This window comes from Protopterus annectens, chromosome 6.part0, assembly GCF_019279795.1.
Source record: "Protopterus annectens isolate FY-2018-M chromosome 6.part0, PAN1.0, whole genome shotgun sequence".
NCBI classification, from domain to species: Eukaryota; Metazoa; Chordata; order Ceratodontiformes; family Protopteridae; genus Protopterus; species Protopterus annectens.
In genome coordinates, this window is record NC_056737.1 from 1,187,991,068 (window position 1) to 1,188,003,237 (window position 12,170).

At 40.3% G+C, this 12,170-nt stretch overlaps 1 protein-coding gene across 1 annotated transcript in view; it reads right to left on the reverse strand.

Annotated features, from left to right (window-relative positions):
- LOC122803963 (polyunsaturated fatty acid lipoxygenase ALOX15B-like) overlaps nucleotides 1–12,170 on the reverse strand; it is a 782,621-nt gene that overhangs the window by 62,356 nt on the left and 708,095 nt on the right. The window contains exon 10 of the mRNA XM_044073640.1: nucleotides 810–980. Within this exon, the coding sequence (XP_043929575.1) occupies nucleotides 810–980 (171 nt within the window). The remainder of the gene's footprint in view (nucleotides 1–809; nucleotides 981–12,170) is intronic.

The window sequence follows — 12,170 nt, forward strand, 5'->3', positions numbered from 1 at the left end:
TGTGTGTGTGTGTGCACTTACGTATGTGTGTAGGTAGATGAATGGCACTTGGGCATATTGCACTATTAGGAAATCATGAGTTTTCTGTCTCCCTGTTTAAAAACATTTTCTGGCCCTTGATCTATGGCTTTTTACCTTTATTTCTTGAGAAATTCATCCTCTAACTCATCCACAATGGAAAGTTTTCCATCTTTTACTCCTGTCAAGTGTTCAAAACATTTGCTAGCCTATTACTGTCCTTTATCAGAATAAATAGAATCAAGAATTTGTGTCCTCTAAATGTATCTCTATTAGGCCAACATGTTCATGTTGATCAAGGGCCCTCAGTACAATGTAGGGGAGCTTCCATGGCATCCTGGATAAATGTTTTAATTCACTGCTGTGTATCTTACCAAAGGTCATGATTAGATAGGGTTTTCTGGATTGTTAACCTGGACACTAAATTAGAAAAAAAAATAGTCATGGATAAATATTGAATGAGGTTTCATTAGCTGTGAAATATGATCAGATGTTGTAAACATCCATTTCCAAAAAAAATCCACTTTATGGTAAAATTCTGTATTTTGCTACTCTGAAGCACTTTGTCCGGAGAATCATCAGTTTTAGCAGGGTAGATAAGTAACAAGACACAATTTATGGACAATATTTTGACCATAACATTGAAGAATATTTCAGTTTTGATCAGAAGTTTTTTAGCAAGATTATTGTATGCCTTCCTGAGTTTGCTAAATCTGGATGAGTGTACAATCCCAGGAAAAGTAAAAAAAGAAAAAGAAAATGTAAACATTCACATCTATGTAGCTACTTACAAAATCTTCCCCAGGGTAACTGAGCAGGTATGTTATACTCATAGCTCTGCATGCCACTTTAATTTCTGGCAATGTTTCCACAATAAACTTCTCTGTAACACCTTCAGTGCTCTTTGGTGGGGGTTTTCTCATTGTAGTGGGGCAGTTTGGCACCCAAGCACAGCTGTCAAACTGTAATAAAAAGTAAACATAAACTAAATGTTAACTTCAACATTGACTTAAATTGCATTAAAGTGCTTTATTACCCATGACCTAAGTACAGTCAAAGTAAAGTAAATATAGTACAACGTATAAAAATGCAAAAAAGACGAATGACTATCCAAAATCATACCTGAAAATACTGACGGAAAAAGGAAATAAGCAGGAGACATCACAATCTTTTGTAAAAACTCCCTAAAAATAACCCTACTCAAAAAAAAAAGAGACTATTTAAAAATGCAGAAATTATTTAACGCTACTAAAAAACAACAATGGAAAAACAATCTGTGTTTCAATGTTTTATAGATAGACAAATAGATGGATAGATAGATTAACGGATGGATAGATAGATAGATAGATAGATAGATAGATAGATAGATAGATAGATAGATAGATAGATAGAGATAGATAGTTGGATTGCTATTCCACCTGATACCAGCATCATTATTAAGAAAATCCCCTCCAATGGATATCTTAACATGTCTACCACAAAAGGATTATTCTAGCGGACCTAAATGTAGACTGCCAGCTTAAAAATAGTAATACCCACAAAAGTAACCCTGAATTTATATTACATTGCACAATTAATGACATTCTCACTAGATTTTACAAAAGCTCTGTCAGGCAGTCAGGCTTAGACAGGATACTTACAAATAGTAATACCCCCAAAAGTATTACGTTACACAATTAATTACATTCTCACAAGATTTTACAAAAGCTCTATCAGGCAGTCAGGCTTAGACTGGATACCTACTAATAGTAATACACACAAAAGAATCCAAGAATTTATATTACATTACACAAAGAATTACATTCTCACTAGATTTTACAAAAGCTCTGTCAGGCAGTCAGGCTTTGACTGGATGCTTAAAGTATCCTTGAATTTATATTATGTTACACAATTAATTATATTATCACTAGATTTTACAAAAGCTCTGTCAGTAAGTCAGGCTTAGACTGGACACTTACAAATAGTTATACCACCCAAAATATCCCTGAATTTATATTACGTTACACAATTAACTACATTCTCACTAGATTTTACAAAAGCTCTGTCAGGCAGTCAGGCTTAAACTGGATACTTACAAATAGTAATACCCCCAAAAGTATCACTGAATTTATATTACAATACACTATGAATTACATTCTCACTAGATTTTACAAACGGTCAGTCAGGTGTAGACTGGACACTTACAAATAGTAATACTCCCAAAAGTAACTCTGAATTTATATTAAACTATACAATTAATTACATTCACCACTAGATTTTACAAACACTGTCAGGCAGTCAGGCTTAGATTGGATACTTACAAATAGAAATACCTCCAAATGTATGCCTGAATTTATATTACGTTGCACAGTTAATTACATTCACCACTAGATTTTACAAAAGCACTGTAAGGCAGTCAGGCTTAGCCTGGATAATTACAAATAGTAAACCCCCAAAAGTATCCCGAAATTTATATTATGTGACACAATTAATTACATTCACCACTAGATTTTACAAAAGCTGTCAGGCAGTCAGGCTTAGATTGGATACTTACAAATAGCAATACCCGAAACATATCCCTGAATTTATATTACATTACACAATTAATTACATTCTCAGTAGATTTTACAAAAGCTTTGTCAGGCAGTCAGGCTCAAACTGGATGTTTATAAATAGTAATACCCCCAAAAGAATCCCTCAATTTATATTACGTTATACAATTAATTACATTCTCACTAGATTTTGCAAAAGCTATGTCAGGCAGTCAGGCTTAGACTGGATACTTACAAACAGTAATACACCCAAAAGAAGCCGTGAATTTATATTACATTACACAATTAATTACATTCTCACTAGATTTTACAAAAGCTATGTCAGGCAGTCAGGCTTAGACTGGATACTTACAAATAGTATTACACTAAAAGTATCCCAGAATTTATATTAAGTTACACAATTAATTACATTCTCATTAGATTTTACAAAAGCTCTGTCAGACATGAATGGTTTAGACTGGATACTTATAAATAGTAATATCCCCAAAAGTATCTGTGAATTTATATTACATTATACAATTAATTACATCTACCACTAGATTTTAAAAAAGCTCTGTCAAGTAGTCAGGGTTAGACTGGATACTTCAAATAGTAATACCCCCAAAAGTATCCCTGAATTTATATTACGTTACATAATTAATTACATTCTCACTAGATTTTACAAAAGCTCTGTCAGGCAGTGAGGCTTAGACTGGATACTTACAAAGAGTCTTCTTCTTCTTCTTTCGGCTTTTCCCGGTTAGGGGTCGCCACAGCGGATCACCTTGTCCGCACATTGATTGGCAGTGGAGTTTAGCCTTCCGCCCAGCACAATTAAGAGTGTCCAATCCACCTGCAGCATGTCATTGGGATGTGGGAGGAAACCGGAGCACCCGAGGAAACCCCACGCAGGAAAGGAGGACATGCAGACTCCACACAGAAGACACCCCAGCCGGGGATCGAACCGGAGAACCTCTTGCTGTGAGGTGGCAATGCTAACCACTGCACCACCGTGGCCGCCCCGGATACTTACAAAGAGTAATACTCCCAAATGTGTCCATGAATTGATATTATGTTAGACATTTAATTACATTCTCACTAGATTTTACAAAAGCTCTGTCAGACTGTCAGGCTTAGACTGGATACTTACAAATAGTTATACCCCCAAAAGTATCTGTGAATTTATATTATGTTACACAATTAATTACATCCACCACTAGATTTTCCAAAAGCTCTATAAGGCAGTCAGGCTTAGATTGGATATTTACAAAAAGTAATACCCCCAAAAGCATTACGTTACACAATTAATTACATTCTCAAAAGATTTTGAGGAATCTCTGAAGGTGCAATTCCTATCACATGGAAGATTGCACATATTATCCCCCTTCATAAGGGTGGAAACTCTAGGGATCTATCCAATTACAGACCTATTGCCATACTTTCTCCTTTGGCCAAAATCATAGAGAAATGCATTCATATGCAACTGTTAAAACACCTTATAGACAACAACTTGCTAGCTAAATGCCAACACGGTTTCAGGCCATTTAACAGTACTACTACTGCCCTTTTATCCTTCTCCAACTGTATAAATAAAAATTGCAATAACAACACTCTATCCTCAGCCCTCTTTATTGATCTCTCCAAAGCCTTCGACATGGTTAACCACAAACTTCTCATTAACACACTGAAAAACCTGCCCCTTGATACTCTTTCTATACAATGGTTTGAATCCTACTTAAGCAATAGGCAACAAGCAGTCATGTGGGGGAACAACCTATCTCCCCATCTCCCCATCTCACTAGGTGTCCCCCAAGGTTCTATACTTGGACCACTTCTATTCTCTGTCTTCATCAATGACCTGTACACTGTTATTCCTCAGGCCTCCTTAATACAATATGCCGATGACTCCACATTAATCTGCACAGCCCCAAATCCAGCAGACCTGCAATCTCTTACCCAAAAAGTGTTTAACACAGTTGAGGATTGGCTACAACATCAATGTCTTATCCTAAATCCTAAAAAAAACAAACTTCTACTTTTTACTCCCACCCATAGACACACACCTCTAAACTTTACTGTCACTTCTAACAACGGAACTATCATATCCCCTGACTCTAACACAAAACTCCTAGGGGTACTAATTGACAATAACCTTAACTTTGAAGCCCGCATAAACAATACCATAAAAACAGTTAACAAAAAACTAGGCTCACCATATAGAATCAAATCCTTTCTTACCCCACTAGCAAGATCTACTATTGCCCAGACCCACTTAATCTCTACCCTCCTCTATGCCTCCCCTATATATACTAACCTCTCAAAAAACAATATGAACAAACTAGTAGTCTCCTACAACAATATTGCAAGATTTGCAACTGGCTCTACATTTAGGACCCACCACTGTATTAATTATAAAAATCTTGGTTGGCTAGAGTTACCTAACCTACTTCTACTTAATCAATTAATATTTGCCTATAAAATCCTGTATCAGCCTAGTAACACACCGATTCTTACCAACCTTATCATCCCCTATTGTAACCTTAAAACCCTGCGCTCAGCTACTAAAATGCTAGTACTAACACACAAAGCCAACAACAAGGCAGGGGACTCTCTATTCTCTAACACCGTTGGTAAATCCTGGAACTCTCTTCCCAGTGACCTAACCTCACTACCATCACTTACACAATTCAAAATCAGGCTTAAATCCTACCTTAAAACACATTGGCTATGCACCTGTCTTAACCCAGACTAACATCTCTTGTCTTCTCACTAAATTTCTAAATCTTAATGTCTGTATAATCTACCTGCATACTGGAATCCAGAAGCATAACTTGTCTTGCAACTAATTTGGACTCTCTCTTATATCTTAATATCTCTCTTTGTCACTCTAGTATCTTATGTTAACACACCTCTTTCTAGTGTGTTCCTGTACTGTACATTTTACTTATTTTTACCCAACTACTTACTTCAATATGTTCTTTTTTGCATAAAATAGCTTAATTGTATATAGTACTTCTATTTGTTAAACTTTGAATTTATTTACTGTTTTTATTTGATTAACGTCAAACATTGTTTTGTACTCTCAAGGAGCTTTTCTCCCCGGGCCTCTGCTGAAAATGGATATGTATCCAGCTGGACTAGCCCGGTCAACAAATGTAAAATAAATAAATAAATAAAAATTTTACAAAAGCTCTGCCAGGCAGTCAAGCTTAGACTGGATACTTACAAAAAGTAGAACCCCCAAAAGTATCCTTGAATTTATATTACGTTACACAATTAATTACATTCTCACTAAATTTTAAAAAGCTCTGTCAGGGAGTCAGGCTTAGACCAGATACACAAATAGTAATACCCCCAAAAGTAGCCCTGAATTTATATTACATTACACAATTAATTACATTCACCAGTGGATTTAACAAAAGCTCAGTCAGGCAGTCAGGCTTAGATTGGATACTTACAAATAATAATACCCACAAAAGTATCCCTGAATTTATATTATGTTACACAATTAATTACATTCACCAGTAGATTTTACAAAAGCTCTGTAAGGCAGTCAGGCTTAGATTGGATACTTACAAATAGTAAAACCCCTAAAAGTATCCCTGAATTTATATTACATTACACAAAAAAAAACAAAAAAATATTCTCTTTTCCCGCCTTTGCTGAACTAGATTAGTCCAGATTTCAGGTTTTGCTGAATTCCGGACTGTGGTATAGTTTCCTGTGTTGCCCATATACTTACTTGGATAGGAGGAAGCTTCTCTGTTCACCAGTGAAAGTGGGGAGCTTTGAGCAGCCTATCTGTCCCTGGAGGAGTGGTCTCAGCCCTGAAACTAGTAGCTTATTGGCTGTTTTGAGTCAATTCCTATCTCTTTCAGTTTCCCTGCTTTAAAACCCGCATTTGCGCAGTTTTGTGTGATTTTGCGCATAGCACAGAGTTGGGCAGTGCTGCTTAGACGGGTTTAAACTATTCCCGGCTCAACAAAGTCTGCTCTTCACTTTTTCTCTTAGAACTGTTCTAAATCTCAAAGTAAGCACTCTATTTTTCATTCTAAAGCCTTGCACTTGCTCGTATAAGTAATCTTATAAGTAAGCACTAATAAACTAAAGCACTACACCCTCTTTTACTCCCTTTAAGTACTTGGCTCCCTATTGCTCCTTTTTGATCAGTCAAAAAGTAGTTCCTTATACTATTCTGGCATGTCCAAAAGTCACTTTTGGGTTTACTCTCTAGTCCAGCTGGTGAATCTGGGAGTCTTGAGGCAATGTTACAACTGCCTTATGTACACAGACCACCCTCTCCTCCTCCCAACAAGCTCAAATATATGTGAGCGATGCAACTATATAGCCAAACTGGAGGCTGAGCTCTCTCAACCCAGTACTGGCGCAGTCAGTCAGGAGGAGAAGGTAACCACACACACCACAAATCCAGTCTCACATAGACCTATCGCAACAGCAAACCAAACACATAAACACACAAAAACATACTCAGAGGCTCTAAATAAAAATCTGCCCAAGCAGCAGAGACCTCCAAAGCAGACATCCAAGCAACCGCTACCCCACAACAATACCCACATATCACATAGTTCACAAAGTCAGTGTGCCACACAGTCACAGCCCTTAAGGCTAAACAACACACCTAATACACTTGTAATAGGTGACTCTATTGTCAGACACACTGACATCCCACTCACCAGGCTAAACAAAGAGAATGTCACTGTAAGCTGCTTGTTGGGTGCCAGGATCCGCCACATAACACAAGCACTCAGGTCACTCCAAAGCAAGTACAAATATGACTCCGTCATTGTCCATGCTGGTGTGAATGACCTGAGACGTACCTCCCTAGACTACATGAAAAGAGACATAGAGGAGCTCTCTGATCATCTAGCCCAGGCCAGTATGACCCTGACCTTGAGTAGCATCTTACCCTCACCAAGAATGATGCCACAGTATAAAGACAAAATGATCAATTTTAAAAATTGGTTAAAGTATTGGTGTCGTTCAAAGGGGATCCAGTGTCTGTCAGCCTGGGATGGCATGCTTGACAAGCCACGTTGCTTCGCTAGGGACGGCTTGCACCTGTCACCCCTGGGCTTTCGAATACTGGCTAAGGCACTTGCCACCCCCATAGTGCCTTTTTTAGGCAAAGCTCAAAAGACAAACCCACCTCCATAGACAACACAAGGAAAAAAAAAACTAAGGGCAATGCTGCTCAATGCCAGTAGTCTAAACCTCAAGATGCACACACTCAAGGCTCTCCTCAGTATGGAGAATATTGATATCTGTGCAGTAACAGAAACCTGGTTCAAGGCTCCCAAGAGCACCCCAGCACTACCAGGTTATACCTCATACAATGCTTTTCAGCCCCAAAACTTGGACCGAACCACAAAAGGAGGGGGAATATCCATATTCAAAGATACCCACACCTCCAGGTTAGTGGCACTGCACGAAGCATCAGAGACCATCCATGTGTAATTAACAGTGGGCAAAACTGCCTTTCAGTTTGCAGCTTGCTACAGACCACCCTCCAAAACTCAGGAACCCGACTCGGCTTTCCTGAGAACACTGGAGAATATGAAGGTCTCTCCAAACACCATTATATTGGGTGACTTCAACTACCCAAACATAGACTGGGAGCACTACTCAAGCCCCAACACCCTCGCCCAATGGTTCCTAGAATTTATAAACTCAAATGCTATGGAACAACTCGTCACCACTCCGACAAGAGGGGAAAACATATTGGACCTGATCATCACCAGCATGGGGACTCTATGTTCCGTACCAGAGGTATACCCCTCATTGGTAAGATCTGACCATAAATTAATCTCACTGGACATCCATATCCCATCCCCACCCCCAGCCAAGGAAATCATGGTGAAGAACTTCTCAGAAGCAAACTTCACACTTCTCAAAACCAAGGTGGAATCCTTCAAAGCTCCCGGGCCAGTGGAAAATATGGCCCAAACCGCAGAATTCTTTACAAACACATTCTATGGGCACCTACAGGAATGCATGGATCATGCTATCCCAAATAAAACCAAGACTCACTCCTCCAAAGGCAGGAGACCTGTCTGGTGGACCCCAGCCATAAATAAGCTATACAACTGAAGGAGGAAGCTACTACATGATAGAGCAAAATCCCAAAAAGGGAAGGCATCTCTGATCAGTAACAAGAAACTATGATCCCTCATAAAATCATCTAAGGCCAGCTTCGCAAGAAAAATTGCACAAAATGCTAAAGATACTCACAAGGCCTTCTTTAGTTATGTCAGAAACCTGGGTGGCAACTCCCAAGATATGCTCTGAGTTAGTGCAAAATGACAAAAAATACACTGAACCCCCAGACATTGCCAACATCCTGGCAGACAGGTTCAGTGCAACCCCCCCTCCTTTCCCCCCCAAAAGAGCAAATATCTATCCCAACAGAGTGCAGCCTTCCTGACATCACAGATGCACAGGTGAGAGCTGCCCTCTCCAAAGCAAAAAACACAGCATCAATGGGACCGGGCGGTGTCCTGGGCTGCGACTTACAGGAGCACCAAGAAGAACTGAACCCTCACATAAAGTCACTCTTCAATCTCAGCCTTACTACAGGATATGTACCCAAGGAATGGCGTACAGCAACAGTGGTCCCACTCCACAAAGGTGGTGCCACAACGGACCCCGGAAACTATCGCCCTATAAGCCTGACTAGTCTGGTCTGCAAAGCTATGGAGCGTATCATCATGAAACTCATAAACAAAGACATTGGGAACCTCCAAACACTGGATCCTACCCAATTTGGCTTTGTTAAGGGCAGATCTTGTCTCTTGAACCTGGTCGACTTCTTTGAAACAGTCACCAAGGCTATAGATGAAGGGAAGGTAGTCCACATAGTCTACCTGGACCTCACAAAAGCCTTCGACACAATACCCCACTTGGGCATCATAAATAAGCTTACCAGCTTAAATATCAACCTCTATGTCACAAGATGGGCTGCAAACTGGCTCAGGGATAGAACCCACATGGTCAGAATTGCAGGTGCCATGTCAGACTCTAAACCAGTTACAAGTGGCGTCCCACAGGGCTCAGTCCTGGGACCTCTCTTGTTCAGTATATATTTCTCTGAGGTACAGGCTAACACGGGAGGACTATGGCTGACCAAGTTTGCAGATAACTGCAAACTGGGTGCCATAATTGACTCGCCGACTGACACAAGCATCCTCCAAAAGGGTCTCACAGAGATGGATAACTGGTGCCAGAGCTGAGCTATGGCCTAAAGCTAAATGCCAAAAAATGCATAGTCATCCCCTTTGGGAAAAACAAAGTGCCCACAAATTACCACATAGGTGGTAATCCATTAAGTACGGAAGAAGTAATTAGGGATTTTGGGACCCAAGTAGATAGCAATCTCTCCTTTGACAATCACATTGCCAAAGTGGTTAGAAAGACCTTCTATATAGCCCACCTTATCACAAAAGGGTTCATATCTAGATCAAGAGAGGTCATTGTGCCCCTCTACTTATCACTCATCAGGCCCATAATTGAATACAATGCCCCATTTGGGATGTACCTTACCCAACACCTGCAGCAACTGGAAAGACCTCAAAAGTACCTCACCAAGAGGATCAAGGGACTCAGACAGATGCCCTACGCAGTTAGGCTAAAGAAACTCCAGCTCTACTCAGTTCTTACCACCTACTCAGAGGCGATCTGTGCCTGACATATAAAGCCATGTCCAACCCAGAAGTAATGGACATGCTCCTCCTCAGGAAATCCAAATCCCTTAGAGCGACACACTCCAGGGACTTAAACCTCAGCACAGAAATAAATAGGACATGCTGGAGGGACAGATTCATATCCCAGAGGCTCCACTCACTCTGGAACAAAATCCAAATCCATGTTAGGCAGACGAGTGGATGGGAGATCGTAGGTTTACCCCTGGGATCTCTTCTGTGTCCCTACTAGACAGAGGCACATTAAACTAATCTTAAAAGGGCTATCTTCTGTGACCTACTATACAGAGGCACAGTCAACTAATCTAAAAGGGTGGCAAAAGCCAAACACACTCTTGCTAGGCTTATAAATGCCTTAGGGCAGGTAGCCTAGTATCAGCCTATGAACCTATGAACTTAATTACATTCACCTCTAGATTTTACAAAAGCTCTGTCAGGCAGTCAGGCTTAAACTGAATACTTAAAAATAGTAGAACCCCCAAAAGTATCCCTGAATTTATATTACGTTAAACAATTAATTACATTCTCCCTAGATTTTACAAAAGCTCTATCAGGCTTAGATTGGATACTTATAAATAGTAAAACCCCCAAAAGTATCCCTGAATTTATATTACATTACACAGTTAATTACATTCACCTCTAGATTTTACAAAAGTTCTGTCAGGCAGTCAAGCTTAGACTCATCATCATCATCATCATCTTCTTTCGGCTTATCCCATTAGGGGTCGCCACAGCGGATCATCTGTTTCCATTTCTTCCTGTCCTCTGCATCATGCTCTTTCACACCAACCGCCTGCATGTCCTGTCTCACCACATCCATAAACCTTATCTTAGGCCTTCCTCTTTTCCTCTTACCTGGCAGCTCCATCCTTAGCATCCTTTTCCCAATATAGCCAGCATCCCTCCTCAGCACATGTCCAAACCAATGCAATCTCACCTCTCTTGCTTTGTCTCCAAACTGTCCAACCTGAGCTGACCCTCTAATATACTGATTCCTAATCCTGTCCATCCTAGTCACACCCAGTGCAAATCTTAACATCTTTAACTCTGCCACATCCAGCTCTGACTTCTGCCTTTTCGTCAATGCTACCATCTCCAACCCATATAACATAGCTGGTCTCACTACCCTCTTGTAGACCTTCCCTTTCACTCTTATTGGTACCCATCTGTCACAAATCGCTCCTGACACTCTTCTCCACCCATTCAACCCGGCCTGTACTCTCTTCTTCACCTCTCTTCCACACTCACCATTACTCTGAACTGTTGATCCCAAGTACTTAAACTCATCCACCTTTACCAACTCTACTCCCTGCATCCTCACCATTCCTCTAACCTCCCTCTCATTTACACACATATATTCTGTTTTAGCCCGGCTGACCTTCATTCCTCTCCTCTCTAAAGCATATCTCCACCTCTCCAGGGTCTCCTCAACCTGGTCCCTACTCTCACTACATATCACAATGTCATCTGCAAACATCATAGTCCAAGGGGCCTCCTGTCTAATCTCATCTGTCAACCTGTCCATCACCACTGCAAATAAGAAAGGGCTCAGAGCTGATCCTTGATGTAATCCCACCTCCACCTTAAACGTATCTGTCACTCCCACCGCAGTCATTACCAATGTCACACTATCCTTGTACATATCCTGTACCACTCTTACATACTTCTGTGCCACTCCCAACTTCCTCATACAATACCACAACTCCTCTCTAGGCAACTTGTCATATGCCTTCTCTAAGTCCACAAAGACACAATGCAACTCCTTCTGACCTTCTCTGTATTTCTCCAACAACACTCTCAGAGCAAATATTGCATCTTTAGTGCTCTTTCCTGGCATGAAACCATACTGCTGATCACTAATCATCGCCTCCCTTCTTATCCTAGCTTCCACTACTCTTTCCCATAACTTCAAGCTGTGACTGATCAG